Raw genomic sequence first — 15,963 nt, 5'->3', positions numbered from 1 at the left:
TGTCTAAGGACTCAGGAAGCCGCGCAAATCCCTGAAGGGAAGAAATGGAGCTTGCTAAATTTCTTGCCCAGAGGGGTTCAGGTACTGAATCTGATGCACCCTGGCTGTCCGTAGAAGCAGGGGCATGGGAAGGTTGTGAGCATGCCATACAAGTAGGCTCAGGGTGACCCAGGGGAAGTCTGGCGCGACAACTGGCGCATGCCAGAAAGGAAACCTTGGGGACGGAAGGAACCCTGGCAGATGACTGCGTAGAACGCAGCTTGGGACCTTCCCTGGTGGGGTCTGCCATAGCCCTTATGAATAGTAATTATATATATATATATATATATATATATATATATATCAAAATAGCCCAAGGGTCAAGAAGAAAATGAGAATATTTAACTTTATACAGGCCTGAGGAATGACAGCCGTCCCTGGAGATGAGCCTGTAACTTCTTGGAACTAACCTTGCCCTGCAAAAGTGCGGACCTTGCCTATGGAAGAGGAAGCTAACCCGCCGGTTGCCTGTGTGTGACCCCCTCTTGCGACAGCGAGGTGATCCGGAGGGAGCGCCGCTGAAGACTGCGCCGTCAATAGGAAAGGCGCGAAGGAAAATGGGAGGTGCGCACGCATGCGCGATGACGTCACCGGCGAACGGCGCGAAACTCCAAAATGGCCCCTGAGAAGGGAGAACCTGTCGCTCGTCTCCAAAAAGCATGGGAGAGCGGCAGGATGGCAGCGTGTGAGTGGAAACATCCACTGCTGGGCTAGGGGTGCGGAATTGCTGCTGAATCCAGCCGCTGCCCCCCCCCCCAGCCAGGAGAACTGAGCCGTAGCTCCTGTCTCCAAGTGCCTAAGGGCGCAAGGAACAGAGCAGGAGCTCCTGTCCTAGCAAAATTGCCCTGCATCAACCCGGGACTGAACCGGAATTCCTGCCCGGGGAACCTGCGGAAAAAAATTAAGAATAAGAAGTAAAAAAAAAAATAATTGAATAATAAATTCTCCCCTGAGGGGAGAGTGTCCTCCCCCATGAGGACACTAAAAGAACTGGGGTGTGACAGCCTCCTGGTGGGGGTGTGGCCTGCTGGGATAGGCGGGCTGGCCCCAGGGAGGGCTGTCAAAGTTCTTGTTTTTAGTGTCCTTTCCTCCCGGAAGGTGAAGTTAACCCTCCAGTGCCTGTGTCCCCCTGAGATGAGAGAGTAAAAATGATTAGTTAGGCATAAAACACGTAACCAAAAGCAGTGGGGAGACATTATGCACATGCTGAATCTGAAAGACAATGGCAATTGAAAGCAGTAATAGTGAAAAATGACCTACCTGCTGCGATGTCTCGCTGGATGTTTTTGAGAAGATCTAGGAAGAAAAGATAAAAGCAGTGAGCTCATGGTTAAAGAAATAATATATATGAGAGGAAATGTCTATGAGAAACACTAATACAGGGACACAGAAACAGGGATGCAGAACACTAGTGATTTCAGTTCACCACTTGGGTCATAAGTCTGGTCACTAAAATCATATATATGAATTCATAAAGGGCTTGTTCACTTTTACATAAACTCTTAGTGCTATAGAGCAGAAGTGCCCATTCTTTACTAATGTGAGGTCTACTTTTAGTCATGATGTCCCATTATGATCTACATCCATAAAAGCATTGTTGGCATTATGTTCCATGGAAAATATGACTTAAATATTGAATTATGAGAAAATGTATGTTGCTATATTCAACAAACAATTATTACTTATGTAACTGTATCATGATAAATATCTGAATAAAAACATGAAATAGGAGGGGGATTTAGACAAACTGTGCCTTGTGACAGTGTCTTCAGCTCTTTGATCCCCAGCTAAAGGTCTACAGGCAGATCCTGATCTACCTTTTGGCCACCCCCTGCTGCAGAGTATTGTGTTTTCTTTTATTGGGGCCACATTGTACTAATGGATACAGAACAGAGAAGACACTCGATTCGAACATTGACAGGCTCAATGAAAATAACGAATTTATCTTTATTAAAGTTTGCATGTCCATAAAAATCCACATGGTACTCAACTGGCAGTGCCCACCACCCAGGCAGCCATTTATAACTGAACCAACCAACTGCCATTTCCAACATGGGTAGCAATACAACATGTGAATCTTGAAACTACAGCCAACTGCCAAATGTAATAGCAATAGCAAAAGGAAATACACCTCTGCATGAAATGATTTTGAGAAATCTGTGTGCGTATATCTGCAGACTTATTAGTTATATGAAGCCCCTTTGCAAGCACAGGCTGGAGGACCAACTGACAGTTGGAGCTCCCTTCAGCCATGTTGAGTCAGGCAGAGACATAACAACTTGGCTTGTTTGCTATCTATGAACAGGCAATCATACAAAATATAGGGAATATGTGAGAGAGGAGAGTGAGAGTAATGCTGAGATTCCCAACAGGGCCCCCTTCCTGCATAGAAATCTCCCCAGACCCATGAACAGAAAACTACACCCCCCACTCATGCACTGCCAATAGACTGCAGTGGGCACACAAACTCTCACTAGTGTGACTATAGAGGAAGCAGACCCTGCGCTCCAGACCATCATTCCCAAACCAAGTTAATATGAGCTCCCATACAGCTTAAGCCTCTCCTGGCAAGATCTACAATATTTTATCCACTCTCTTACTTTGATGGAGCCTGATATCTTCTCCTTCTGACGCCAATGATGGGGTCTACGAACGTAGAGATGTAATTTCCCATGTCTTGCGTCGCCTAAAACCAAAAAGATATTCTCCAAAGAAAAATTCTCCTTCTCTTCTGACTGCAAAGCCAAAACTGAAAAATGCTCCTTCTCTTCTGACTGCAAAGCCCAAAAAAAACTGTCATTTCTGGCCCTAAGGTTAACTTGGTTGATGACATCACAAGATGACTCCATGGCGATGGTCCTGCTGTGCAGCCAATCAGAAGGCACCTAACTAGCATATCAGTTACCGTACATGTCAGCACTGCCATGTGATATATTCAGCAGCCCAAAATATACTACTATATATCATCATCATCATTTATTTATATAGCGCTGTCAAGATACGCAGTGCTTTACTGCAGTTATAGCAAACAGGGAATAAATGGTGGATAACAGACAAGGATTGCAGAGTACAATAGGGTTAGAAGGACCTAGAGATTAGAGTTTACAAACTAAAAGGTTAGGGTACAATTGAGACATTAGGATTATATAAACACTTTGTCATTTTTGATACAGCAATGATTAATTAAGGTACATCGAATAAGCCTCTTTAAACAGATGGTCTTTAAGGAGCGCTTGAAAGTTTGGAAAGAAGGAGAAAGTCTGACAGCTTGTGGCAGAGAGTTCCAGAGAAAAGCAGAAGCCCGAGAGAAGTCTTGTAGACGAGAATGGGCAGAAATGATCAGAGGAGAAGTGAGGCGAAGATCAGAAGCAAAGCGTAGGTTTCGTGAAGGAGTGTATTTGGAGATTAGAGATGAAATATAGGGAGGGGTTTCATTATTAAGGGCCTTGAATGTGAGTAATTTGAATTTGATTCTAGAAGAGATTGGGAGCCAGTGAAGGGACATGCATATGGGAGCAGCTGATGTTGAGCTAGATGAATGAGTCTAGCAGCCGCGTTTAGAACAGATTGGAGTTGTGAAAGGTGACTTGTTGGAATACCTGTGAGGAGTAAGTTGCAGTAATCAAGGCGGGAGATGATGAGAGACTGAATCAGTGTTTTAGTTGATTCTGAACTGAGATAGGGTCGTATTCAAGCAATGTTGCGCATTTGAATACGGGAAGATTTTGCAAGTATTTGAATGTGTGGTATATATATATATGTTATGTGAGGCCTGGGGGTGCAATACTAAGGGCTTTATCAGAACTATGGGTCAAAGGCTGCAAATGCTGCACCATATGTGTCTCCTGTACCATCCCAAAGCCACCATATCCCTTTAGTAATGAAGACCTGTGTCTCTAAAGATGCGCCCAGTAGTTACCCCAAAGCCACTCTGTGCATGGGGGGTGCAGGGTGCAAAATCCATATAACACCCTGCATAAGGGACGCTTATTAGGACATTGTCAGGGAAAATCTATCTCCTGTATGCAATTTCCTATGCTAGAGGAATCCACTCAACCCTCCTCAAAGCAGATGTCACACCTCGCTCCTCCCTTCTCAGTTGTCCTGCTACTCACTCCTCAGGAATCCGACCTGGGTCCTCGTTCCCCATCAGTCCTGGGTCCTAGCCTCTCCCTCCTCTGCCGTCAGCTGTAGCCCGAATTTGACTGCTGCAATTAAAAAAAAACTAAAATGCCTATTGGCTAAAACAATTGGCAAGAACAAGTAACTATAATCAGGGCGCAGGGCTGAATATGCGCACCCTGAGGAGTGAGGAGCAACAGCTGACGACTGAGGAGGGAGAAGCTAGGACCCAGGACGGATAGATGAGGAGGGAGGAGTGACATCAGTTTCAGACCATGGCTGAGTAAAAAAGCATGCAATGTCACATTCCTCTTGCTTAGGATAGCACCACAACGATTTCCCCTGACGATGTCCTACAATGCTTTCCGTACACGCGGGGTTTAGCTGTCACTAGTGAGGCCGAAGGTCTGAGTTGCTTATTCCAGCCGGACAGACAAGAGAATGAACCCAGATTTAAGCAGGGAGAGGGCCGCCGCCTCCTTCAATCCCGAGGCCATCACCTACATCCTGGATGGCAGCCCCGAGAGGACCCACAGGAGGAGAGAAATTGGTGGGTGCCGGTCGCACTGGGGCTATCGTGAGGAGCAGGGGGATATCAGGATAATCACTAGGAGGCGGGGCAATCCTGGGGTTATCACTAGGAGGCGGGGCAGTCCTGGGGTTATCGCTAGGAGGCGGGGCAATCCTCATGTTATCTCTAGGAGGCGGGGCAATCCTGGGGTTATCACTAGGAGGCGGGGCAATCCTCATGTTATCACTAGGAGGCGGGGCAATCCTGGGGTTATCATTAGGAGAAGGAGCAGCTTTTGGGGTATGACTAAAGATAGGGACAGTTCTGGGGGGCATCACTAGGAACAAAGGCAGTTCTAGGTGAATACCAGTAGGGATAGTGACAGTACTGCAGGCTGTACTTGAGGTACAGGGCTCACCAGAATGGGGGACACCCTATCATCCATCTGCACTGTGGGCAGTAGTAAATGGGACCTTTGGTTTGAATGCTGCTGCTAAAGATTCCCCTATAAACTAAGGCTGCCGAATGATCATATGAAAAGGTTGGTTACAGGGCTGTTTGCATGCGGGTTTAGGGCGGCAGGATTTTAGGGGCCAGAATGCTGCCCAACCACACCCACACTGGGGATGCTCAAGAGATAAAATGTTTTTTAAAGGAAAACTATACCCCTCAAACAATGTAGGTCTCTATAAAAAGATATTGCATAAAACTAGTGATGGGCGAATTTGGGGCGTTTCGCTTTGTCGAAGAATTCACAAATTTCCTGCGAAATGGCGAAAAATTCACGAAACGGCGCTGGTGTCTCGTTTTTGGACACCGGCGCACGTTTTTTGGACGCCGGCGCACATTCGGCAAATTCGCACCTGGTGAATAAATTCGCCATCACTACATAAAACAGCTCATATTTAAAACACTGCTTCGTGTAAATAAACCATTTTCATAATAATATACATTTTTAGTAGTATGTGCCATTGGGTAATCATAAATAGAAAACTGCCATTTTGAAAAATAAGGGCCGCCCCCTGGGATCGTAGGATTCACAGTGCACAGAAACAAACCAAACAAACTATACTTCTTAGATCTGTCTTTTGCTTCCACATGTCTTCCTGTTACAGTTAAGCTGGCCATAGACGCAAAGATCATATCATACGAATCGAGGATTCGTACGATTTTCGGACCGTGTGTGGAGAGTCCTGACATTTTTCGTCCGGCGGAGATCGGTCGTTTGGTCGGTCAGACAGGTTAAAAGTTTTCTGTCGGCTGCGGGTAATATCTCTGCATGTATTGCCGATTGTATGATTTTCAGTGGGAGACTGTCACCAGCTTCATGCGGACATAACTTTCATACGATTGCTGTCAGGAGCAGAACATCGGCTGTTCATCTACTGTTCATCTACTGTTCTTTTGTACTTTATTTGATCGGAATGGTTAGTGGCAGGTCGGGAGATGGAGCTTTACGTCAATGGCCAGCTTTAGAGTTGTAGTATTTCTGGTCAGGTGATCTCTGAGGAAGCACAGAGACCATCACAAAATGGTGGTTCAAGGCAAGAGATGTAAAAGGGCAATATTTACTTAAACATATATTCCAGTTTGATAAGATTCTTTAATATGCCACTTAATATGATATATATATCTGTTGCTCAAGTATTCATTTTGGGGCTATAGTTTTCCTTTAAATTTCCCATGCACCAATCCCCATTTCTCCAGTCCTAATGATGAAAATTTGCGAGAATAAAAGGGAGGGGACGAGGGCGATGAACGTCAGCGGGCCTAGGGCTGCCATTATGTAAATCCGCCCCTTCTTGCATGCACTGAGATTAAATGTGCCCCAAATGTTTGAAATTATGTTGTGAAGGTGTAAAGGCTGCTCAGACAGCTGTTAACTCCTCACTGTCCCAGGTTACTATTAGTTAGTGTCAAATTGGGTGGCTTTAGCCCAGTGGAGTATCTGTACCAGTTTTCATATGCATACCTTTTACTATAAAGGGGAATGTTTGAAGGATTGCAAGAGCTCATTTCCAAATGTTGGCAAAGGGTACAAAGTGCAAAAAAAAAAGTGCCTTAGCCATAGGTCATCTTAATGTACGTTATGTGTGAAGCAGACATGGGCAGCATAATGCATCATCAGTTTGCCACTGCATGAATGCTGCTGGACAGAATGTTATTACTAACAAAGGAATTAAAGTGGACCTGTCACCCACACAAAATGCTGTATAATAAAAGTCCTTTTTAAATGAAATACAAAATCCAATTTCTATTTTTTATTAAAGCATTCATAGCTGTTGTAAGCTCATTTAAACATCTCGGCTGTCAATCAAATATTGTCTGCCCCTCCTCTATGCCCTGGGCATAGAGGCGGGGCAGACAATTCGTTCACTTTCAATTCAGCACTTCCTATGTGTCACTGCTCTCCCCACATTCCCCCGTTCTCTTCACCATTTAATTGTGTGGCCAGGGCCTGGGGATGGACATCAGGTCCTCCAGTTTGGTGCACAAACAAGATTGTGAGACGATACAAGACTTGCCTTAAAGGACCAGTAACACCAATTTTTTTTATTTAAAAAATCAAAACTATACCCTCCAAATAATACCCACATCCTACTACATGTTCCATATTTACCTTGGGTTTAGCTTAAAAATTCACCAATAAAAATCGCCTCCATGTTGTTCAATACATTTTGAAAACAGGCGAAACGGCGATCAGCTCTGTCCTATGTGCGCGTCCCCGACAGCTCTCCTACTCATGTGACTTCCGGTTCAGGACTGAACCCGGAAGCAGCTTCATTTTCAAGGCAGACAGCGGAGGATTCGGATGCTTATGTGCTGGTAGAGGCACACACTGAAAGGCTGCTGGCTGCTGCAGATCATCACAGGAGGGGAGAGGCAGACAAACGGAAGGGCAGGGGGAGAGGCAGACAAACGGAAGGGCAGGGGAAGAGGCAGACAAACGAAAGGCTGCTGAAGAAGATCACGGAAGGGCAGGGGGGAGAGGCAGACAAACGGAAGGGCAGGGGGAGAGGCAGACAAACGGAAGGGCAGGGGGAGAGGCAGACAAACGAAAGGCTGCTGCAGAAGATCACGGAAGGGCAGGGGGGAGAGGCAGACAAACGGAAGGGCAGGGGGAGAGGCAGACAAACGGAAGGGCAGGGGGAGAGGCAGACAAACGAAAGGCTGCTGCAGAAGATCACGGAAGGGCAGGGGGGAGAGGCAGACAAACGGAAGGGCAGGGGGAGAGGCAGACTTACGGAATGGGAGGGGAAGAGGCAAACATACGGAACGGCTGCTGCTAAAAATCATGTAAGGGCTGGGGGGAGAGGCACAAATGAAATGGAACGGGAGGGGAAGAGGCAAACATACGGAACGACTGCTGCTAAAAATCATGTAAGGGCTGGGGGGAGAGGCACAAATGAAAGGCTGCATGAAATGATCGGTTGAGGAGAACAGACAGGCCCTGATTTGCGGCAAGGCCGCATAGGCCCGGGCCTAGGGCGGCAAAAAAATAGGGGCGGCATGCCGCCCAGCCGCACTATGGGGACGCGTGCGTCCCCATTCAATTACAGCAGCTGCGCCGGCGAAAAAACGCCGGCGCGCTGGGAAGGGGAGGTGAGGTGGGCGCTAGGACCGCGCGGCCGCCTGGTCGGACCGCGCGGCCTAGGGGCGCCGCACATTGAAATCCGGCGCTGAGAACAGATAAGACCACACTGACAGCATGGAAGACGCTTAGGGGTAACTAGTGGTTGCTAGGTGACGTCACTTCCGGAAGTGACGTCGCAAACCAGGAACTCGCAACCCAAAGAACAGGAAGAGATTCACAGTGGTGCGCAGGCAGGGAAAAATAAGCTTTTCTACTGCTGCAAGATGGTGGGGCCCCTTGGAAAACTGCGGTTTCCATTTTTTTGACTTTCCTTACTAGGAAGCATGATGCAGCTGCATATTGGATGTTAGTAATGTAAGTACATTGATTGGGACTGGGTTCTCTAAAAGGTGTTACTGGCCCTTTAATAACAGTGTCCTCAAAATGGCTCCTGCCTGCTTGTTATAATTATGAATTCCCAGACTGATGGAATCAAGATTCAAATAATTTACACAGTGTAATTAAAGTTTATTTTGCTTGACTGATGTGATAAAATAGGATTATGAATCATTTTTTTGGGTGACGGGTCCCCTTTAACTGCACCATTGCAGATACCCGTAGAATCCCGTTTTTATGAGGCTGCTAAAAGTTATAAAATAAAAGTAGTAAAATAGCCTGGTTAGTTCTGTGTGTAATTGCGCTGGTGCAATTTGGTGCTCATATTAAATCAGAACCTCTGTGGGTATTTTTACATATTTTACCTTCACACAATGGATTATTTCAGTCAAAGTGCATGTATAGGCCCTGAATCTGCTCTATGCTGAACGCTCATTCAAGATGCAGAACACAATGGGGCTCATTTATAAATACTCAGCAAATTTGCACCGGGGCAGTAACCCATAGCAACCAATCAGTGATTAGCTTTTTTTCAACCAGCTGCAGGTTGAACAATGAAAGCAAACATCTAATTGGTTGCCACGGGTTACTGCCCAGGTGCAAATTTGCCCAGTCTTTATAAATGACCCTCAATGGCTACATTATTGTTAGGCCTCCTGGCTTCTGGGTGGTAAGAGAGGCAGCAGATTGCAGCAATATGATTGATATCTCAATAGCACTAACATGTCAATATCGTAGGGCGGCAGCCACTGAACTAGCACTGCTGATCAACCGCATGCAGAAGAATGCAGATCAGGTGGAGAGGAACATCCTAGAGACCAACGAGAAGCTAAAAAAGGTAGAAAGGTCTATCACCTGAGTCTTACCTGTGCTTCCAGTATTACCCTTACATGTGGCTTCCTCACCAAAGTCACTCACTCACTAGCAAATCTTTATTTAATGTCACCCACAGACAAATCAGATTACTCATCTGCTATTGCGTAGCTCATCTTTTCTGGTATTGTTTTTCCTTTCCACACGATGGGGCCGATTTATCAAAGGTTGGATTTTAGTGGTTTTAGGGGGTTTTTCAAATCAAGACAAAACTCATGAACTTTAAAACTATGAATGTTGTGAGATTTGTCTTAAAAAATCTTAAAAAGTACAAACGACGGCTAAAAAAGACTTATACCTTGAAACCCTCTAAAAATTCAAGTTGTTCTGGACAATTCCTAGCGAGAAAAATAAACAACTCTAAAAGTCCACATTGACTTTGAGCGGCCCAATAGGATCAGTGCAGCTCCTATAGAACCTCAACAACTTTTACCTGGCGAAGTTTTGTATTAGAGGTTTTCGTGGCTTTTAGACTTAATAAATCTAGAATTTTAAGAGCTTTTTTTTCTTTTTTTTTTTTTTTAAAAAAAAGAGTAAATTACTAATTTTTAGAGATTCATGAAAAAAAATAGAAATGGGCTCCTATTGTATAGTGTATACTGTATGTATTGCTGTTAACTTTAGTAATGGCTTGAGATCTAGAATATGGTATAAAAAGAAATTGGGGTCACAATCATTGTACTTACAGTCAGCATAGCCCTCCTTATCCTCCATAAATCCTACCAAAAACCAATTCAATGTCCTTCCTTCCAGGAACCCATGCTTTTTTATACGATTGAAATCATACTCACCCCGGATATAACCATCCCAATAAAAGCAACACTCACAGATTTTTCCTGCTTTCCGTTTGCCCCCCTGGTATTGAGGGAGAGTGACTGCAACTAACATTTCTTTTTTTCGTCTTAGGATGCTGGAAACTATGCTGCAAAGCAGGCCTTCCAGTACCAGCAGGAGAATGCACAGAAACTCAAAGATTCTGAGATTTTATTAAAGGATCTCTTTCTAGATGTGGATAAGGCAAAGAAATATGGCCACCCCCAGGCTCAAGAAATTAATCAAGAGTGAGTAAGAATGATGGCAGGTTCAAACAGCATAGCATATGAGATTTTCCTCAAATATTTATCTTCAAATCTTCAATAAGTATCATTCTGCCCTAAAAAAATATGGAACCTTGCAAGTTCTATGACCTCATGAAATATATAAAATTGTGCATTCTCACCTTGTATAGACAGTGTTACAATAATCAAAGGCACATATAAACAAGCAGCACACGATTTCAAGAAAATCATTATGAGGCTCAAAATGTAGTATGAAGCTTTGCTTGTGACTCAGGTAGAGAAAGTTCTATTAAGCAGTGTACACCTGCCCCAACGGTTTTCAACACACAGCTGTACCAGTAATGGTTTTGACTGCAACTGGGCCCCTGGACCTAGACAGGACCTGTCGGTAAAAGTGGTGAAGCTTTTTAGCCCAAAAGAAAAAACTTTAGGATGAATGGGACCAATTCACAATTCTACTCGCAGCTGTTGAGGATATGGGTGAAAAGAGCAGGTGGGAATAAGAAATTGGGGATCAACGGGAGTATAGGTATAGTTATGCTCCTCTTTTGCTATTTCTGGAACTGTGAATTGTAAATTGGATTGGAGAAAGAACAAGGAAAGGAATAGGGAGGACGTAGGGTTGGCATCGGTGCTACTATCTAGACCTAAATCTAGAGCTAGACCTAAACACTAAGGACAGATGTATGAGGAATAATACATTGCACATGTTACTCATAACTTTTATGTAGTAGATATAAACAAAATGTGTGCAAATTGCTGCAAAATGTGTGGTTGGGTTACTGAACTCATCAATATCCTCTTTCAATATCTCCAGTATCCAACGAATGCGCAGAGTACAGGGATTTGTATGAAAAAATTAATATTGTCCCTCCAGAACCTGGCCACAGATCCTAGACAAGAAGAAGGTAAGTAAAAATGCAGTGGTCTATGGATTTTTTTTCATATCTTGTATGTGACATAAGAAAATAAAAAATTAAGGCCAGGAAACATTTTTTTCTGCTTTATATATGTAATTTGGGCACCCCCTAGGCCAGTGATCCCCAACCAGTGGCTCACAAGCAACATGTTGCTCACCAACCCCTTGGATGTTGCTCTTAGTGGCCTTCAAAGCAGGGGCTTATTTTTTTATTCCAGGCTTGGAGGTTCGCTTTAACTGCATAAAAACTAGGTGTGCTGTCAAGTAAAGCTTCCTTAAAGGGATACTGGTTTTTTTTCAAAATGAATCCGCTAATAGTGCTGCTTCAGCAGACTTCTGCATTGAAATCTGTTTTTCAAAAAAAGCAAACTGATTCTTTTATATTTAATTTTGAAATCTGACATGGGGCTACACATAGGGGCAGATTTATCAAGGGTCAAATTTAGAGTTCATGGGAGTTTGTAAAAACTCCCCTGAACTCTAAATTTGACCCTTGATAATGAACTCGGATTTCTGAAAACTCGAATGAACTTGAATTTCTGGGGGAAAAAATGACCAATTGAAATTTATTTAAAAATTAGAATTTTTCAAACTCCAGTGAATGGGATCGACCCTCAAACTCGAATCGAATTTAAATCAAATTCAAGTTTTTTCTCCAAAAAAACCCTTGATTTTCAGGAAGGCTGCAAACTCCAAATTGATCCCAGGACGTCCCCTATAAGCTAAAACAGCAATTCAGTATGTTTAAGTTTGTGAATAGTCGAATTTGAATTCTTAAAGGGGTTGTTCACCTTTGTAACAAATTGACAAATCTAACAGTTCACATGAATAGAACAAACTTTTCCATAGAAATAGTTAACAGAAAAAGTACAGTTCAAGAGATATTCACCTCAGAAGTGTCCCTGTACTAATCCTTCAGTTCCACACAGACCCTGTGCTGGGAGGGGGTCACTGACCCCCAAAAACACTACAGTGTTCACTTCCTCTTCCTTATATGACATCACACATTGTACTGGCAGCTAACTTAACCCCTATTGGCTATGTCTGCTGTCAATCTGCCACTGCTTCCTGTGCTGGGCTGTGCTGGAGAATTGAGCAGCATTCAGGTACTGAAGAGAAACTGTTACAAGTTTGTGAGAGGGAGGGGGAGTGTGGGCTGTGTGCTGCAGAGACTTCAACTGTGCAGATGGGGGATCAAGGTGCTTGGGACCTGGAGTTTTCTGGATAATGGATCCTTCCATAATTTGGATCTTCATACCTTAAGTCTACTAGAAAATCATGTAAACATTAAATAAAGCCAATAGGCTGGTTTTGCTTCCAATAAGGATTAATTATATCTTAGTTGGGATCAAGTACAAGGTACAGGTATGGCATCTGTTATACAGAATGCTTGCGACCTGGGGTCTTCCGGATAGCAGATCTTCCTGTAATTTGGATCTTAGTAATAGAAAATGGTGTAAACACTAAATAAAGCCAATAGGCTGGTTTTGCTTCCAATAAGGATTAATTATATCTTAGTTGGGATCAAGTACAAGGTACAGGTATGGCATCTGTTATACAGAATGCTTGCGACCTGGGGTCTTCCGGATAGCAGATCTTCCTGTAATTTGGATCTTAGTAATAGAAAATGGTGTAAACACTAAATAAAGCCAATAGGCTGGTTTTGCTTCCAATAAGGATTAATTATATCTTATTTGGGATCAAGTACAAGGTACAGGTATGGCATCTGTTATACAGAATGCTTGCGACCTGGGGTCTTCCGGATAGCAGATCTTCCTGTAATTTGGATCTTAGTAATAGAAAATGGTGCAAACACTAAATAAAGCCAATAGGCTGGTTTTGCTTCCAATAAGGATTAATTATATCTTAGTTGGGATCAAGTACAAGGTACAGGTATGGCATCTGTTATACAGAATGCTTGCGACCTGGGGTCTTCCGGATAGCAGATCTTCCTGTAATTTGGATCTTAGTAATAGAAAATGGTGTAAACACTAAATAAAGCCAATAGGCTGGTTTTGCTTCCAATAAGGATTAATTATATCTTAGTTGGGATCAAGTACAAGGTACAGGTATGGCATCTGTTATACAGAATGCTTGCGACCTGGGGTCTTCCGGATAGCAGATCTTCCTGTAATTTGGATCTTAGTAATAGAAAATGGTGCAAACACTAAATAAAGCCAATAGGCTGGTTTTGCTTCCAATAAGGATTAATTATATCTTAGTTGGGATCAAGTACAAGGTACAGGTATGGCATCTGTTATACAGAATGCTTGCGACCTGGGGTCTTCCGGATAGCAGATCTTCCTGTAATTTGGATCTTAGTAATAGAAATGGTGTAAACACTAAATAAAGCCAATAGGCTGGTTTTGCTTCCAATAAGGATTAATTATATCTTAGTTGGGATCAAGTACAAGGTACAGGTATGGCATCTGTTATACAGAATGCTTGCGACCTGGGGTCTTCCGGATAGCAGATCTTCCTGTAATTTGGATCTTAGTAATAGAAAATGGTGTAAACACTAAATAATGCCAATAGGCTGGTTTTGCTTCCAATAAGGATTAATTATATCTTAGTTGGGATCAAGTACAAGGTACAGGTATGGCATCTGTTATACAGAATGCTTGCGACCTGGGGTCTTCCGGATAGCAGATCTTCCTGTAATTTGGATCTTAGTAATAGAAAATGGTGTAAACACTAAATAAAGCCAATAGGCTGATTTTGCTTCCAATAAGGATTAATTATATCTTAGTTGGGATCAAGTACAAGGTACAGTTATGGCATCTGTTATACAGAATGCTTGCGACCTGGGGTCTTCCGGATAGCAGATCTTCCTGTAATTTGGATCTTAGTAATAGAAAATGGTGCAAACACTAAATAAAGCCAATAGGCTGCTTTTGCTTCCAATAAGGATTAATTATATCTTAGTTGGGATCAAGTACAAGGTACAGGTATGGCATCTGTTATACAGAATGCTTGCGACCTGGGGTCTTCCGGATAGCAGATCTTCCTGTAATTTGGATCTTAGTAATAGAAAATGGTGTAAACACTAAATAAAGCCAATAGGCTGGTTTTGCTTCCAATAAGGATTAATTATATCTTAGTTGGGATCAAGTACAAGGTACAGGTATGGCATCTGTTATACAGAATGCTTGCGACCTGGGGTCTTCCGGATAGCAGATCTTCCTGTAATTTGGATCTTAGTAATAGAAAATGGTGTAAACACTAAATAAAGCCAATAGGCTGGTTTTGCTTCCAATAAGGATTAATTATATCTTAGTTGGGATCAAGTACAAGGTACAGGTATGGCATCTGTTATACAGAATGCTTGCGACCTGGGGTCTTCCGGATAGCAGATCTTCCTGTAATTTGGATCTTAGTAATAGAAAATGGTGCAAACACTAAATAAAGCCAATAGGCTGGTTTTGCTTCCAATAAGGATTAATTATATCTTAGTTGGGATCAAGTACAAGGTACAGGTATGGCATCTGTTATACAGAATGCTTGCGACCTGGGGTCTTCCGGATAGCAGATCTTCCTGTAATTTGGATCTTAGTAATAGAAAATGGTGTAAACACTAAATAATGCCAATAGGCTGGTTTTGCTTCCAATAAGGATTAATTATATCTTAGTTGGGATCAAGTAAAAGCTACTGTTTTATTATTACACAGGAAAAAGAAATGATTTTTAAAAATTTGAATTATTGGATTATAATGGATACTATGGGGCAAATTCACTAAGATGCAAAGTTGCGCCAGGCGCAACTTCGCCGAGCTTCGCCGCTCTTCGCCAGGCGTAGTTTCGCCAGCGCTCCGCAAATTCACTAAAATCCGAAGTTGCGCTCAGGGGTAGCGTAAGGTTGCGAAGTTGCGCTAGTGTTGATTCGCTATATAAAGCGAAGTTACGCTAGCGAAGGCTAATTTGCATACGGCGCGAAATTCAAATTTCAATGGAGGAACACGTATCTGCACTACAAATGCCTAGAAAACCTTCAAATCAGCAAATAAAAATTGTATTTTGCCCTACACATGTGCCCACTGTCTAGGTAAGTTGCCATGAGTCAGGAAATGTAGGGGGGAGGAAGGGGAGCCCCAAACAATTTTCGATCTTTTTCAGCCTATCAGCCATCATGTAGAAAACTCGCCAGCGTTTTTTGGGACTTAGAAAAAAAATCTCTCTTTTTTTAAAACAATCCCTATCTACTCTATTGCGCTTCGCCAGGTCTGAGGTGGCGAAGGAAGTCTAGCGTAAAAGGTAGCGTTCAGTACACTGCGCAAGTTAGTGAATTTGCGTAGTTTCGTCGCTAGTGAAAATTCGCCTGGCGTAAGGTTGCGAAGTAACACTAGCGAAACTACGCCAGCGTTCGTTAGTGAATTTGCGCAGTAGCGAAAATGCCAAACGCTAGCGAATTAACGCTAACGTTCGGCGCTTCGCGGCTTAGTGAATTTGCCCCTATGGGAGATGACACTTGTAC

The 15,963-nt window shown here is 43.2% G+C and overlaps 1 protein-coding gene and 1 pseudogene across 5 annotated transcripts in view; one reads left to right on the top strand and one right to left on the bottom strand.

The window, feature by feature from the left end:
* Positions 1-3,054, bottom strand: part of LOC121399055 — a 44,666-nt gene extending 41,612 nt beyond the window's left edge. For 3 of the 5 annotated variants that reach the window (XM_041578864.1, XM_041578865.1, XM_041578861.1), the window contains exons 1-2: positions 2,640-3,054; positions 1,300-1,335 (exon numbers count right to left, since the gene is read on the bottom strand). In XM_041578864.1, the coding sequence (XP_041434798.1) occupies positions 1,300-1,335; positions 2,640-2,888 (285 nt within the window). In that variant the 5' untranslated portion in view covers positions 2,889-3,054. The remainder of the gene's footprint in view (positions 1-1,299; positions 1,336-2,639) is intronic. The other 2 variants (XM_041578862.1, XM_041578863.1) reach the window with 1 other exon arrangement.
* Positions 3,055-8,351: 5,297 nt separating this feature from the next.
* Positions 8,352-15,963, top strand: part of LOC121398784 — a 45,986-nt pseudogene continuing 38,374 nt past the window's right edge.

Source organism: Xenopus laevis, chromosome 9_10S (genome assembly GCF_017654675.1).
Source record: "Xenopus laevis strain J_2021 chromosome 9_10S, Xenopus_laevis_v10.1, whole genome shotgun sequence".
NCBI lineage: Eukaryota > Metazoa > Chordata > Amphibia > Anura > Pipidae > Xenopus > Xenopus laevis.
This window is presented reverse-complemented; position numbering and strand designations above follow the sequence as displayed.